The 17,052-nt window shown below is 48.3% G+C and overlaps 1 protein-coding gene and 1 pseudogene across 1 annotated transcript; one reads left to right on the top strand and one right to left on the bottom strand.

Moving 5' to 3' along the window:
• The first annotated feature begins 4,345 nt into the window (after positions 1-4,345).
• LOC115332242 (BTB/POZ domain-containing protein 6-A-like) lies at positions 4,346-7,627 on the top strand. The gene is made up of 2 exons (XM_029994643.3): positions 4,346-4,605; positions 6,998-7,627. The coding sequence occupies exons 1-2, from the start codon at positions 4,346-4,348 to the stop codon at positions 7,593-7,595; spliced, it is 858 nt and encodes a 285-aa protein (XP_029850503.3). The 3' UTR covers positions 7,596-7,627.
• A 3,977-nt stretch (positions 7,628-11,604) lies between these two features.
• On the bottom strand, positions 11,605-15,404 carry LOC121838530 (annotated as a pseudogene).
• Positions 15,405-17,052: the final 1,648 nt, after the last annotated feature.

The following is a 17,052-nucleotide window of genomic DNA, read 5'->3' as shown; positions in this document are numbered from 1 at the left end:
CATGCACAACATATTTAAATGAACTGAAAATTGTTTTTTTAGCGAAACTTTACAAAGACCGCCAAAATTTTCAAACATACGATAATTTCATTGGTCCTCGCAAGTACAGAAAAGAGTCCGCACGTATTTTATTCCTGCATGCTTAATAGGCGTTTCTGCCTTCTAAAACTGAAGATACTCATTCACTGACACTTCCTTAACACCATCGCACCAAAAAGTAGCTTCTCCAAAAACCGCTTGAGTGTCCCTTTAACAGAAGGACATTGAGGCACCCTAGCCTCTTGTTAAAGGGCTACTCCACCGATTTTTTCATTGTCTCCGATTTGCTTGAAATTTTGCTAAACTAACCAACAAACATCGCAAAAATAGTATCCCAAATATTAGGTCAAAATATTGCTTTTTCGCGAAGTTATTGAATTTACAGTTTTGGTCCTCACCGTGTTTTTCAAGCTCGAAGTCTCTACTGGCAACAATGAAAAAGTGACGTCAGTGGAAGGCAGGGGTTCACTCTTTGGGCTGTAGATTTCGTTTTAAACTGATTCGAAGCAGTTTCATGGTGTCAAATGAATGCTTGGGAAGCTCGCTGCAGTACCCGCGCTCCAGCACGGAAAAAATGATTGGCATATTCTATTTTTTGGCTGCTTGCTCGACTGGCAAGCCTGCCTGCCACTGACGTCACGGCCCTGAAAAGCGCGCGTATATTTGAATGTTGGTTTTTGCATAATTTTCATTTGCCGATTTCGCAATAACTATTATGAATTTCGCGATTCTAAATAGCATACCGGAGAGAGTAAAAACCGGGGAGTCAGAAAATATAGTTAGTTGAGGTAGCTCAAAAAATCGGTGGAGTACCCCTTTAAAGCCCCTTCATGTTTCAAAAGTAGCGCAAGGTTCGTCGATGCACGAGGCACGTGCAACGTGCAGCCCTTGGGAAGATCATGGTGGCACAGCGCAGCATTGAGCTAGATTTCAGACGCCATGAATTTCCCAAAAGTGGCGCGCGTCACGTGCCTCGAGAATTTCTACAATGAATGGCGCCACTTTTCCCAGGACAGAGGGGCTTTAGCCTCTTGTCAGCCGCACTACCATTTTCACTTTCGGCGGCCGCGTCTCGTGGCGATCTGCCAGGCTTTGTCAGTATAGAGGAGGCTATGGATTCTATCCATGGCGTGTCACGTGACATGTCAAGCTGCAAACTTGCAGCTTTTCTTCCTGGCCCCCTTGTCAGATGTGTGTTAAAAGCGCTGTGACAAAAATAAACTGATTCTGATTCTGATGTATACGCTTGTGGAAGAAAAGACGTTGGCGCGGCCCAGAGCTCGCGATATAGGGGATCCCTCGAATGCTGCCCCTGAGTGCCTTCATACACACGCGCTTTTGCTTGAATGGTGACATCTCAGCTATTTTTCCGCCCAATCGCTTTTTATGCATTCTGAAGTGCGCGCAATCTGGTGTCACTCAGCTCGAGCGCGTGGCTTTGGCTAATGCATAGGACGCCATTTTACCGCCCAAGTCACGTACCGAGTGCGCCAGAGCGTCGCGCGCTGGCACATTCAGGGCAACAGTGGATGTCTTCACCCTGAGACACAGACATGTAGGCAAACTAGCTGCACCTGCTTCGATTAATGGTCTGTTCACACGATGCATCTTTTAGGCGCGCAACAGTTTCGCGACACTCAAGTTTCGCGAAATGTGCTCGTTCACACGTACCGCTTCACGTGCAACAACGATGACGTTTAGACTCGCGAAAATAGTTTGAGTGTTGGCCATAAAGTGGCGCTTCAGTTGAAACCAACATCATCATCATCACCATTAGCCATTCAGCGTCGTGTTCTCCATCTCCCGCCACATTCTCAGAGTCAAAACGCAGGCGAGCTGGTGAACAATCATAATTAAGAAATAAAACCTTAAGACAAGGAAACAAAAATGGACATATACACGTGCACGGTCTTAAAACCAGCACAGGATACAGCTGTCATTTATTTCCATTTCCTTAATTTACTCTTAAATTGTCATTTAATAGTTGTTGAATTGTCATTTACTGCCATTTACTTTGTTTACTATTGAATATGTATAATTTGGATGGAGGTTGACAAAGAAGAAGACTGTTGTGAAAGTAAATGAGAGCTGTACGCTGTGCTGGTATTGAGACGGTACTGTGTACGTCCCTTTTTGTTTCCTTGTCTCAAGGTTTCATTTCTTAATTATGACTAAAAATAGACGCGAATTATCATCATCACCAATTACGTCTTCGTCCATCGCTGGATTTGTTTCCGATATGCTACTCATTTTTCCTTCAGTGGTGCTTGACGTGCTTGCGGAAGCGCCGGCAGTTTCCATCGTTCGTGGTTTCGGTTTTTTGAATTTGGCTCGGCTACAACACCGGCAGTGAAGTGGTCTTCTCAAACAGCTCGCTTCCCCCTCAAAGGCCACGTGGGAGCGTTTCTGAGCGGCCATTGGCGGCGCCCTTAGAGTGATTGACAGGATTCGGCAAAGTTTCAGCAAAAGCTAGGCTCCATAAGCGAGGTGTGCGCGCAACGTTTTTTAGATGCGCGCGTCCTTTTCGGACTCGTTCAGACGGCGCGACCATTTCTCGAAACTACGTTTCGCGACACTAGATGCGCTAGAAAGATGCATCGTGTGAACGGGCCTTAAGATGTGCTTCCTCTGCGTTTAGCCTGTCTTAAGGTCTGTTCACACGATGCATCTTTTAGGCGCGCAACAGTTTCGCGACACTCAAGTTTTGCGAAATGTGCTCGTTCACACGTACCGCTTCACGTGCAACAACGATGACGTTTTGACTCGCGAAAACAGTTTGGGTGTTGACCATAAAGTGGCGCTTCAGTTGAAAGCCAACATGATCATCATCACCATTAGCCATACAGCGTCGTGTTCTCCATCTCCCGCCACATTCTAATACCCCTGTAATACCATTGTTACACGGGCGCACTTAACTGCAGTTAAGCTAAGCCACAGTTAGGGCACAATACTTGCAGAGAACATTCTGCGGCTATGCAATCAAAGATATATGGGCGAACGTGCGCTTGAGCATCTTGAGCACCCATTGAAGCAGTGCACGCGCGCTCTTCACTTCTTCTGAAATAGCTGTCCGAGAGTATAGTGCGGTAATTGCGGTGCCACGTAACAGCAGTTAAAGCTGAGTTAACCACGGTTAAGGGTGCCCGTGTCACGGGCATACTTAACTGCAGTTACGCTAAACCACAATTAGCGCACAATACTTGCCGACAGCATTCTGCGGCGATGCAGTCAGAGCTATGGGCGAACGTGCGCTTGAGCATCTTGAGCACCCACCAAAGCAGTGCACGCGCTCTCTTCACTTCTTTTGAAATAGCTGTCCGAGGGTATAGTGCGGCATCTGTGCTGCCATGTAACCGCAGTTAAAGCTGAGTTAACCGTGGTGAACAATCATAATTAAGAAATAAAACCTTAAGACAAGAAAACAAAAAGGGACAAACACACCACCGTCTTAAAACAGCACAGCATACAGCTGTCATTTACTTCCATTTACTTAATTTACTCTTAAATTGTCATTTACTAGTTGTTGAATTGTCATTTACTGCCATTTACTTTATTTACTGTTGAATATGTATCATTTGGATGGAGGTTGACAAAGAAGAAGACTGTTGTGGAAGTAAATGAGAGCTGTACGCTGTGCTGGTTTTGAGACGGTACTGTGTACGTCCCTTTTTGTTTCCTTGTCTCAAGGTTTTATTTCTTAATTATGACTAAAAATAGACGCGAATTATCATCATCACCAATTACGTCTTCGTCCATCGCTGGATTTTTTTCCGATATGCTACTCACTTTTCCTTCAGTGGTGTTTGACGTGCTTGCGGAAGCGCCGGCAGTACCCATCGTTCGTGGTTTCGGTATTTTTCGGATTTGGCTCGGCTACAACACCGGCAGTGAAGTGGTCTTCTCAAACAGCTCGCTCCCCCCTCAAAGGCCACGTGAGAGCGTTTCTGAGCGGCCATTGGCGGCGCCCTCAGAGTGATTGACAGGACTCGGCAAAGTTTCAGCAAAAGCTCGCTCCAGAAGCGAGGTGTGCGCGCAACTTTTTTTAGATGCGCGCGTCCTTTTCGGACTCGTTCAGACGGCGCAACCATTTCGCGAAACTACGTTTCGCGACACTAGATGCGCGAGAAAAATGCATCGTGTGAATGGGCCTTTATCTAGGTGTGAGCAGTATAAGCACCGGTCCCCACTCACGTCAGCGAAACGTGCGCCTCGGTAGCCAATTAATTGCTCATTGCAAAGGAACACTGGCTGGTGGAGGATGTGGAACGGGGCTACGTGCGCATTTGTAACTCGAATGTGGCTGCACATGTCGTTTCAGATGGCGAAGCCATTCACGTTCGGCGTACCAAAGAGAGACGACCTCCGCTTCTTCACGAAGGGCAGGCACACCGACGTTGAGTTCCTGGTGGAGCATGGCTCCGACCCGCCCAAGAGCTTCAAGGCCCACAAGATGGTTCTCGCCATGCGCAACGAGGTCTTCGAAACCATGTTCTACGGAAATCTGCCCGAGAAGGACCAAGTTCGGGTCACCGACTTGCATCCGGATGGATTTTCTGCTTTCCTCGAGTAAACGATAATACTCCTTATGCTAACAATCCTAATCCTCTTACAAATGTATCTACCCGGATGCATCATCTGTCCACGCACATACTCGTGTGCCAGGCCATGTTGGTACCCGCACAAATCCGTTTACCGTTAGTGCTTTTCTTGGGCCGTTTGCCGCTTTTAGGATAAAATTCCGAGGTCTGTCCGCACTTTTACTGCCCTCGCTGAGCCGTGAGGATTGTTTTATTTCCATCAAGATGAACTGTTTGCCCAGTCAATTTGTAGAATGTTTATTTTAACGATAATGAGTGGCCCATCATCAACATTCAAAACTTGTCAACTTTTTTTTTTTTTTTTTGAGGGATTAGCGTTTAGTGAGGGAACGTTGTTTGCAAGTGTCAAAAACACTAAAAGTCCGGATACTTTTCTTCTTTTTTTTCTTTTAATCTGAGAAAATGGGGAATGGAGCAAAATGAGGCTCCGAATTTCAGAAAAAAATTGGGAAAGAAATTCAGATAAACACAAACTTTTTGCTACAGTATATACTAAAAAAAAAAAAGAAAGAAACTCGCCTAAGTTTACAAGAAATAAATTTCGAAAACACGGAATCCTATGCGCTGAGCAACTGAGGGAGAGGAGGAGCTGGGACAGCGCGTAGGCGTCAGAACGCCGAGCTCTTATTGGTAGAATTAGAGGGTAGACCTAAAGCTGCCTTTGCCTCCACTCTGCTCCGTGCGAAGCAGACGAAAAACTCGCACGCCGCCTGTGCCAAACTTTAGGGGACAAAAACTAAAGGTCGAACAAACCAGCACTGACAGAAAAAACACACCTCGATTACTAAAAAACCCATAAAAAAAAAAAAAAAGTGCTTTACGAACGTTGACATCAACGGGCTCAAAGTCGTTTGTGTATTGAGACCAGATAGCCCACACCGGAAAGGTCAGGGGTCAACGTAAGACGGAAGGAGAGAGAGAAGAGACCTCTTGCTCTATTCTTTTTGTAAACTCGCAGTTTTGCCTGTGATATCTTTAGATTTTATTTGTTCATATCACTACTTTGGGCTCTGACTTGACGTGCTAACAATAATTAAAATGACACTGCCCTGCCAGCGTTCTGTCATTGGTAATAGAACAAGAGTGTAAATATTTTATTTCCCGTTGCTTAATTCACTCGGGAATTAAACAAGCTCGACATGTCTCTAAACACAATCGGTTAATTTGATAGTTCTTGCTTTCATTGCGATTTTGATTACAACACTCTGAACAAATACTTGTCCTTTAATGGCGATATTTTTCTGAAGGTGAAAATCCAGAGCTCGTAGCCTGATCTATGGGAGTTGCTCCTGCTGATGGAGGGTTCGCGGAGTTGTTGTACATTACAAAAAGCTTGGAATCAAAAGACAAGGCGAAACAAAGGGAAAATGAGCAGAGACAAGTATAAACTAGGTGAATACGTTAAAAGAGCAGAGCTACTTTTCGAGCGGAAATGAATAGACAAGATGAGATATCTATGGCGCATGCCATTTCTAGCGCTCGAGATGTGGGAACTGGGACCCGTAGCCAGTTGGGCCTGCGTGCCGCGTGTTTGAGACCCCTTGTTTGCAAAAAAACTTGCTGTAAAAAATATATATATATATATATTGTACAAAAATATTTAAAAACCGGTATTTTTCTTGGTTTTTAACTGATATTTTTTTTAATTTTCGACACCAGCGGGCGTTTATCGGTGTTTTTCGGTTAAAACGGGAAAGGATATGGCCTAAGCATATTTGGTGATTGTGTCTATACCACAGAGAACGGCACATGACCACGGAGAAGAGAGTGATCGAGCGCGACTCATACCGGCCAGTTCTCGACCGGCGGTTTTTGAAGGGAAAGAAAACGAATTTCGAGCCGCCACTCGTGTTCTGAGTAGTTGGGCTTTTCATGTGTAGTGTACAAATAAAAACCCTGGCGAGCATAAATAACCTGCCAGTGTCCGGGCAGCTCCTAGCCTTCGCAGCGGTAGAACGTAAGGTGAAACCGAGTATAGGGTCTTTTTAGGCGGTACTGAAGAGAATGGCATGGTATTCTTCACATGTAAAATGAACCGGATTGCCCTTAAAAATCGTTAGTTTACACGCTGCACAGTAAACACGCGGCCATGATGTCGCGTCAGTGCAGTAGCTAGCGCTGCTGTCGGTGCCTGAGCAAACGCTTTCCCTTCACGCTAATGTGGTTTCTGCGCGAGCGCAATGCCCACACCTGTTGTGGGCAAACGCGGACTTGTTTATAAACATTTATCTCCATCAATGAATCAGTCGCTCGCCCAGCAGCAATTCTGGGTACCTTCCGAATGATATATGGCATGACCATTATTAAGCTCATCACCTTCGTTTCCTCTTACCACGTCATTCGATTCACTTTCGTTCTAGGTACCTCTACAGAAAGGAAGCCATATTTGTCAACGTCAAGCAAGCATTGCACACACGAGCAGCCGCCCAGAAGTACATGGAGTCTGAGCTCGTGGAAGCATGTGACAGGTTCATTCGAAATTCGATGCAGTCAACCGACGTGTGTGACGTCTTAGAATACGCCGCAAAGAACGGCAGCCTCGCAAACTTCAACGACATTATCAACGAGCTTCTGGAAATGAGGGGTCTTCAAGTCCTGGAGTCGAAGGCGTTCATCGCCGCGTCGAAGGAAACCGTCCTCAGAATACTGAAGAACCCAGGGCTGCGCGTCAAGGAATACGACGTTATCAAGAGTGTCTACGCATGGGCGATTGCGCATTGTGGAACGGAGACTGGCGTACCTTCCAACACCGTCCTCCAATGGACCATGAGGCCATTCCTGCCAGAGCTTAGATTCCTGACGTTGTCCCGTCTAGAGTTCGTCGAAGGTCCAGCTGCGTGGAACATCTTGACCGAGTCCGAGGCGTTGGCTGTTCTCAGCAACATTGTAAAGCATGGCTCAAAGAAGTGGCCGGTGGGGTTCTGCACTATCAAGCTAGCCAGGAGCAGGGACCTGTAGCCACACAATAATCGACCAACAAGGTTGAAGTTGCTCCCTGTGTAAGTGGCACCCCGCTTTCTGGGCAGTCGAAAACGCGTCCACCTGAGCACTACAATCGCTTTCCTTTATTATGATCATTAAACTGTGTTGTGAGATTTAACTCATTATTGACCGAAGCCCACGTGTACAACGAGTCTTTGGTGCAGTTTTGAAATATCTCGTTCATCGGTTTTCAGTTTTAGCAATTTATTAATTCAATTAGTTCCAATACCCTCAGGAAAATGGTAAAATGCAAAAATATAACAAAAATAAAACAATGACCTGTTATGAAACCAGCCTAGGTTTCCCTCAACTTGTTTGCCCATGTAAATGTTTTTACATAATTGTTTGTTTGCGCGTGTTCTCCCAGTGTGATTTTGCAAACTACCAGTTTCTCTGAACAGAACCTACATTATCCCTTGCTCTATAGAAAAATTTGCATCGATAAAAAAAGCCTAATTATTTTTTTTTAAGTCGCTGACTATTGCCATTGAAGAGGGCCGAAGCCGCTTCGATTACGTGTTAACACATCCATCAAGCCAGTACATCCATCGAGCCATAACATCCATCGATGGATGTAATGACACGGTGGATGTACTAACGCGTTGGATGCGTTGACATGTGTATGGATATAGCTGCTCGATGGCTGTAGTTACCTGTTGGATGTAGTTACTCGATGGACGTAGTTGTTCAATAGATGTGATTTCTCATCCTTCCTGTTACGACGCCTAGCGTGCCATTACGTCCATCGTGCTAGTACATCCATAGAAGCCAATATGGCCGCCATTGGGCTTTTTGCGTTATTCACATTCTTTTGCGGAAGCCAAGTTTGTCTGCTTCTTTTGCAGGGTGGTGCGGTGGTTGTGGTTGCGTCAGAACGCCGAGCTCTGGCTGGTTCTGGATGACGGATAGTTGGTAGACCTCAAGGCAGCTTGCTTTGAGGTGTGCCAACTGTCCTTCAATCAGAGCCAATCAGGGCTCGGCGTCTTTCTGACGTCACCGCAACGGCTGCAAAAGAAGCAGACGATCTTGAGCTCCGCATTGGTTTGGGAGCCACAGAAAACAAACCATAAGCCCCAGAAGGTTACTGTATCGCAATTAAATTCTACAAGACATTCAGATTTTTTTTCTCAGGCGATATAAAACGTGTGATTCTGTGCACCGTCGTAATTCTATAATAATGTTAATACTTAGTGGATTTTGAGGGTGAAAAAAGCAGTAACTAAAATTTGATCAGTGTGGAAAAAACAAACAACGGGACGACGATGTGTGTTCGACTTCGGAGACGCCGAGGGCCGCAGAAAGTGCATGACGCAAGGAGGGTCATTTTACTCGGTGTAGTACATTCAATTTAGAGTATGACTCTTCAATGTGATGTGAACCGTCGTACAGCATAGTTAAACGAAGAAATAAACTTGCGTGAATGATGGATGTCATGGCACGTTTTTGGACGAAGCTGCACGATGGATGTGAAGACACGCTTTTGGGCAAAGTATCTCGATGGATGTGATGGCGCGGTGGATGTAATGACACGATGGTTGTAACAGCATGTTGGATTTAACGACACGTTGGATGAATTGCCCAAATATGGATGTAATGGCACGATGGATGTGCTGTCACTATGGATGTACGGGCACGATGGATGTAATCACACTAAATTCACCTTTTTCAGGGTTCGTTGAAGCGACCGTGGCGCATCCTCGTGGAGATAATTCAAAACGTTTGCGGGCTCAGTCAGCTCAGTCCGTCCTCCCGTCACCCCGTTCGCTTCCTAGACGCGATCGTTTTGGTGCGTTCGTTGTGGAAAGTTTTTCTCGCTGTTTTCCGGCTGTCGTTCTCTACAAATGGCTGATGACGATCCCGGAGGATCGAGTAAAGCAACCGTCTTCGACACTTCGTACTTTATCCGTCTGTACGCCTTTGAAGGCTGATGGAGTACCGATGCTGCATCGGTACCGGTCGTCAACACAGCGTACGTCGATCGGTACTTGGCGAAGGACTGCAGACAACTCCGGAAAGGATGGGCTTTCAGAGAAGCCTACGTCAAGAAGGTCATGATGAACAACTTTGATCCCGACCACACCTTTCACCTTGTAAGGAGCACGTGGCACCGTCTATGAAGCCGGGACATTACAGGTAACTGATATCGCTTTCCAAAAGCGCCGATATCGTTCAAGCGTGTTGCGACTGCGTTGCAGTGCGAGTTTATTTCTTCGGTAAAACCCGTGGCGATGTAATAATGTGTCTTAAGGATTACAAGATGTGTCATATTTGTTAGGCGTGAGCCCCATAGTCGCTATCCTTTCGGCAGATTTGTATCAAGATCCTTGTGTGCCAGTCCTTTGATCATATTTTATGCGTGACGCGATAAGTTATCTAAAAAAAAAAAAAAAAAAAAAAAAAACAAGATTTGTTGTTTTCGTCTTTTTTGTGGTACTTCAGCATGCAACTAAAAAGGGCCAAGCTATGTCATCGATCTACTTATCGAGCTAGGTGACGTGTTGATATAAAATTCTGTAGTAGGACATCTTTTTATTCAATATTTTGATGAGTTTCAAGCGTAAATATATACTTTGCAGGTTAAGCGGAACATGCCAGCACATTGCTGGCCTGCTCTTTACACTGTGCGACAGTGTAAAGATCTGTTTTCCGTGACAACGGCTTGGTGTCCCGCCTCTTCGCTGCCCTGCTGTACCGTGCAAGCAAACTCGGTGCGGAGGCAGGTGTCGGCTTCTATGTAAACAAGGAGGGAGCGAAGTCTGGGTGATTCTGGTCTCGTGAAGATACCCCTGCGTCGTAAAAATCGGGAACAAAAACCTTGTTATGAATGACTAGCCTGCACGGAGTATGACAGGTATATCCTGAGTTCAAACAAATATGAATGAACTAACCTCCAATGAAGTGGATGCTGCAAACACGCGAGTTCGCAGATGGCTGCCAAGGCGTCCCGTCGGAGTTCTCACGTCGCAGCGCTTGAATCCACTTTTCTCTCTTTTTGAGGTGCGCGGTAGCTTTCGGGAATCTAAAGAAGCTCACGTTCGGCGTGTTTTTCTTGCTGTTTGTACATCCAACAGCCGAGCAGTGGTGAGGCATCGCGACAGTGCCGGACAGACGCGCCTAGCAATGCGAGCGAAGCCAGGCAGCGTACGAGGAGAGCCCGTAAAGATGACTCCTTTCCCTTTCCTATTCTCTCCTCAAGTTCGGGCATGCGCACAAAATTCTCCGAAAAAGGTCAACTGGATGTACTTTCTTGATGGATGTAATGGCACGATGGATGTGTTGGCCCCATGCCAGCCGCTTCCACTTAATGCAAGAAGAAATGTAAGGGGGAGGAAAGAGGAACTTGCCTTTAAGAGCATGATCAAAAGGACTGTGTTAAAAAGCTGTACACATTTTTTTTCTTCTTTGTAAATACAAGTACTAAAGAGAAATAAAAAGGTTATTTTCTATAGCGCTGTCGTAGAGAGGAGGAGTGCGCTTGGACTAGCTTTTGTAGGAAGGCGAAAACCTTTCAACAGGTACACCTCCCGCGGGAGAAAGGTTTTCGAGTAAGGTTTCTACACGTATTAAAGTTTCGGACGCCGTCGAGAACGACGTCCTAGAGATACACGCCAAGTAAGGCGTCTAGGACAGCAAGGACGACGTCGAGGACGACCTAATGGGCGATGTCGAGAGCGACGCCTAGGGAAGGACATTTAAAGAGGCTGCGGCGTATGTGCGTGGGCGGCCACATTTGCCTGCGGAAGCCGCCGTAGATGTGGACGCTGCTGCCGACGTCGAGGCCGTAGATATAGACGCAGTCACCTCACAGTCCATCGCACGAAGCACACAACGAGCACACATGAATTACGAAATGCACCTTTTGCACACGGCGCTCCGGCAGTGATAGATAGATAGATAACAACTTTAATGTTCCACCAGATGAGGAGACACCTAGTCCTCGTCCCCAGCACGCAGGTCTAGGATACGGGGCCAGGGACCTCCGCGGTTAGAAGCAGGCAAAGAGGTCTTGGCTCTTCGCGGCTTCTTCCGCCAGGCGGATGGCTTGCTGCTGTGGAGCAGGGACCTCGCTCCGCAGCAGGGCTTCCCAGGCTTCTCCACAATTTATATTTGCTTTAGCCCCTGGGGAGTTAGCACATTCCCAGATTATGTGGTCAAGGGTCCCTCTCGCCCCACAGTGCTTGCACTTATCGTGTTGTCTGTCATCTATCCGAACATGGTATGCCCAGACTGGGTTTATGAAGTTCCCAGCTTGCAGGCGCCGCCATGCGACTGCCTCCCTATTGCTTAGACTTTCGTCTGGTGGTGGCACCTGTTTCCTTTGTAATCTATGATTTTCGACAATCTCCGTATAAGTTTGCAGACGCTCGTCCATGTTCCGGCAGTCGGGTGGCTCCACATCTACCCGGAAGTAGAAAGCTCGGGCTAACTCGTGGGCTGCCTCGTTGCCAGGAACGGACGTGTGTGCGGGGGTCCAAATTAGGCTAATTTTTCTGTTTAGCTGTCTACCGGTAAGAATCCTTGCCGCTTCCGGCGAGATCCTACCCTTCCCAAAATTCCAGATCGCCGTTTTGCTATCGCTAATAATGAAATTGGCTTTCGTTCCAACGCAAGCGAGCGCTATCGCAACTTCTTCAGCCGTTTCTGCGTTGCGGCTTCTAATGGTGGCGGCCGATACGGGAGCACCTCGGCCGTCAACCACCGGGGCGACCGCCGCACCCGACTTGCCACTTGCCGCGTCCACATACGCAACCGACTTGCTGTCCATTAAATCGAAGCGTCTGATTAGTGCTTCTGCTCTCTTCTCCCTCCTCTCCGTGTTGAATATGGGATGCATGTGACGAGGGAAGGGGGGGATGATTAGGTTTTCTCGGCAGTCCTGCGGAATGCTTGACTTGACTCGTAGTCCCCTATCTGTTTGTGGGACTACCAACTCGAGGATAGCTCTGCCCGTGGTTGTTCGGCTAAGTCTTTCGAGCTGCGAAATTCTGACAGCCTCCGCTATTTCGTCCCAGGTATTGTGCACTCCCATAGAGAGGAGCTTCACTGTGGAGGTGCTAATTGGTAAGCCCAGGGCTCTCTTTGTGCATCGTCGGATGAGCGAGTCTAGTTTCCTTCTCTCCTCCGCCCTGATGTTTAAGAAAGGCGTGGCATAGCTCACGCGGCTTATTACGTATGCTTGTATTAGTTTAAGCAAGCTTCTTTCCTTCAGGCCTCGTCCCTTCAGCGCGACCCTTTTAAATAGTCCAAGGGCTTGCGTGGCAAATCTTTCTAGCCTTTCGATTGCCCCATCATTATATCCATTCTCCAGAATGATTAGTCCCAAGATTCTGATCTGATCTACCTTTGGAACTGGTTTCTCCTCTACTTTAATGCTAAAATCCCAGCTGCGTTTGCATCGGAGAGACTTTGGGTTATAGACGAATAATTCAGATTTTTGCGGAGAGCATGAGGCCCCTATTGGCAGCATAATCCACGACAGTGTCTGTCGCCGCCTGCAAGCGCTCCTCAATGCTCGCATCACTCCCCTGGTTAATCCAGAGGTTGATGTCGTCCGCGTAAATACTGAAATTCAGCCCCTCCATGCTCCTCAGAGCTGCTGGGAGGCTCCTCATTGCCACGTTGAAAAGGAACGGGGAGAGAACCGAGCCCTGCGGCGTGCCCCTGCTCCCTAACTTTAGTGTGTATGACTCAATGTCTTGAAACTTTATGCAGGCAGTTCTGTCTGAAAAAAAGTCCTTAATGTAGTCGCACGTTCGCGTACCTATCCCGATTTCTTGGAGACCGCAAAAGATCGCTTCGTGTCTAACGTTATTAAAAGCCTTTGTCAAGTCCAGGCCGAGAATTACTTTGGCGTCTCTAGAACGCGAATCGATAATGTCATGTTTCAGTCGGAGCATCACGTCCTGCGTACTCGAGCCCGGCCGGAAGCCGACCATCTCGCACGGCCACAGGTCGTTTTGCTCCATAAAGCGCGTCAATCTGGTCTGGACTACGCGCTTCATCAATTTCCCCATGCATGAGGTTAGGGAAATTGGTCTTAAATTTTTTATTCTAGGGGATTTGCCCGGCTTTGGGATTAGAATTACGTTTGCCGACTTCCACTGCCGAGGCAGGTGGCCTTTAGTCCAAATACCTTGCATGTACACCGTCAGAGCGCTGATGGAGTCATTAGGGAGTTTTCGTAGATCGTTTTCGCCGTCCCGCAAGGCCCTCCGCAACCCGCTACGATAGCGGGAACTCCACAGTCAAGGCTATCGGCGCGCAGGCGCAGTAGCAACTTCTTTGTTGCGGAACGCTTAGCGGAGGGGGCAACGCGGTCTACGAAAACTCCCTATTGTCCAGGTTTCTTAATATTTTGTTAGTTATCTCGTCAGGGCCCGGGGCCGATTTTGTTTTTAGTCCCAATATTTGGTTGCAGTACCAATTTTGGTTGAACTCTGGGGGGGGGACCCCGTACACTCCTGCAATCTTGGTTTCTGCAACTCTTGAGTGAGCTTATTAACGACCTCTTTAAGCTCTCCAACCTCTTTCCTTAATTTATCGATCTACACTTCCTTCTTATTTTTTGCCTGGGAAACCTCACTGCCAAAGCTTACACCTTTTCGATCCCTGCTCGGGCTCCGCTTCTTTGTCCACGCGTTCGCAGGGACCCGGGAACTCGATCTCCCCCGGGTCTGGATCCGGAGTGCGCCCTGGTGCGGGTGCTCGAGCGGTTGCGCTGCTACTTCCCCCGGTGGTCTCCCCGAGCCTCGGGAAGGAGTCGCTTCTGGCGCGAAAGTCCTCGTTTCCGCGCCTGACCTTGGAACGACCTCGGAGATTCCCCTCGGTGGTCGCTCCGGCTTGCTGCTTTTTCTGAAGTTGCTGATGCTGTTGCATGTTGATCTTGCGTTCCCATATCTTCTTCTTCACCTGCGATAGAGTTCTCTACATTTTGTGTCACCGAACGGGTGTCCTCTCCCGCACAGTTGGCACTTGGACTCGCATAAATGGTTTCGTGGCGGTTTCTCCGTGCCACAGCCACAGCATTTCACATTTCCGGTGTCCGGGCAGACGTCTTCGCGGTGCCCGAGCCGGCCGCAGGCGGTACAAACCTCGTACTTCTTGCGGTAGAGTACGCAGCGTTGCGCCACGGGCGTGAGTCGCACCCAGTGCGGTACCTCTCTGTCTTCGAAGAGTATTAAAACTGTCCTCGATACTCTTCCGAGTCTTCGCACTCCTAGGACCGGAGGATTCCCGTAGATTTGCAGCCTTTTCAAAATATCTTCGTCCAAAGAAGGACAAAGGGACTTCATGAACGACGCCTTTCCCGCAGTCCTCCGGCATAGCGATGTACGTAGTCATTTCTATCTTTTCCCCTTCAAACATGAGGAGCTTCAAGTCGGCGTATTTTCTCTTCCTCTCTGCGCTGACGGTGGCGACGAGAATGGAATGTTGCCTCACGTTCATCAAGATGACGTCCTCCCCGGCCGCGTCTGGGCTGACACCAGCAGCCCTAAGTATTACGTCGGCCAAATACGCACTTCCGTATTTCATCATACGTGTGAGACCGCCGTGCGGCCTCATGACTATTTTGTCGGCGCCGTCCGGAAGTCGGGCAAACTGCCTTTCAACCGACTTTGCCGCCAGCTTCCTCCCTGCGAGCTTCTCGGCGGCTCGCTGCCGCTCCATATGGCGTGCCTCGTTGTCCACTAAGGGGGCCGCTTTTCCTTTCTTCTTCCTAACGTGCCATCGTTTTGGCACCTTCAACTCTTCCGGATCAATCTCCGTTCCTTCGACGGTCTCCATCATGGCTAAATCAGTCTCCGAGCGGAGCCTCAGCCGCCGCCGACGACTTCTGGCCGGTGGGTCTAAGCTTAGGCTTAGCTCATGACATGGCTCGTCGAACACTTCAGAGCCTCGAAATTCGTGAAAAAACAAGAGCCCACCTTGAAAAAAATGATGATAGTCTAGGTGTCCGTTCGTCACGTGCTGTTGATTCCAGTTCCTCCGGCAGTGACATCGCCCTAATGACGTATGATGACGTCACACTGATGACGCTTCATGTGTTTTATGGCCATCTTTCGGGCACAACGACAATGCCGCTTGTTTTCGACGTAATGTGACAAGTGAGGTCGTCCTAGAGGTCTAGGAAGACTGCAAGAACGACGCCAAGGTAATGGGACAAAGAGGACCGCCCACTGAGCGGCGCGTGCCGCTCGATCCTACTTTTATCGACTTCTTCACTCAATGGGACAATTAAGGATTTCGCCTTAATAATGCACTATAGGGCAAGCATGTGTTCCCAAATCCGTCTTTTGCGTCGAGAAATTCAAGAAGTGACATGTCAATTAAAGGGCAACGCAGGGAACACAGGGGGTATGTGTAGACGTTGTAGAGGGAAATGACGGGAGGGGGGGGGGGGGGGGGGGGGGGAGGGGGGAGGAGGCAGCCAAGCGCGCGCCGACATTGGTTGAGGTATGAGTAGACAAGAGCTGTGCAAGGAACAAACGAACTTACAAGGCGTAAACTTCCTCACCTAAACCCTCTTGATAAAACGCACGCTTCGCTTACTACCCTCATGCGCTTGCGGTCGTCTCGCAAGTGCGCCAGTACCTCGTACGGTTCTTGCAAGCAAATGGCAACTCGGCACTGAAGTGGGCGGCCATTGGACGTGAATGGCTACAGTATGGTAGCTATAGCCTCCTTTATACTAAAAAGCCTGGCAGATCGCTACGGGACGCGGTCGCCGAAAATGAAAAGGTAGAGCGGCACACAAGGGCCATGTATCGGGCGCCCCGCTGCGGTGAGATGCCGAAACACACTTGTCCCGAGCGATGGAATGTCCGCTCGTGCTTCTCGCATTCCTCGGGCTACCGCGTCATTTCTCGTCGGGTATGAAAACCATGTTTCGGGTCTTCGCCGCTGCAGAAGTTGTGCGCTGGCTACAGGCTCCCCGAAAAATGCTCTGTACTACCAGATACTCGCGCTCCAAATCTGCGACCGGGCACTCTATGGCTCCGTCACCAAACTGCCAGGCTTGTGGCGTCGCAGCACATGCTCGTGACACGTGGCTCCCGCGTTTGCACAACAATGGCTGCCGGTAACTGTAAGAAACGCGAATCGTAAGCTTTATTAAGGGAAAAATTTATTGAATTCGCCGAACCTTTGTTTTTAAGATATGTAACACTAAAGTGGCCGAGGAGGAAACTGACTTCTTTCCTGCTTCTCGGGGATCGCAAATTTTGACTTCGTTTCTTTCCCTCCAAATGAAGTTCGTGCAATCTGATTTTTTAGACACTCTCAAACTGGAAAGTAGTGTCTAAATCCTGTGCGACGGGCTAATCTTCTACGGGGACAATGGCGACGTCCGGGTACACGAACGAGGGTCCGAGCAAGAGGAGTTTCTCCCTTCCTTCCCTCTTGAACTGTTTGGTAACGTTGCGAAACTTCTGAG

Source organism: Ixodes scapularis, unplaced genomic scaffold (assembly GCF_016920785.2).
Source record: "Ixodes scapularis isolate PalLabHiFi unplaced genomic scaffold, ASM1692078v2 PGA_scaffold6__148_contigs__length_123643588, whole genome shotgun sequence".
NCBI classification, from domain to species: Eukaryota; Metazoa; Arthropoda; class Arachnida; order Ixodida; family Ixodidae; genus Ixodes; species Ixodes scapularis.
Note: the sequence above shows the minus strand (reverse complement) of the source record. Positions and strands in the feature narration are given on the sequence as shown.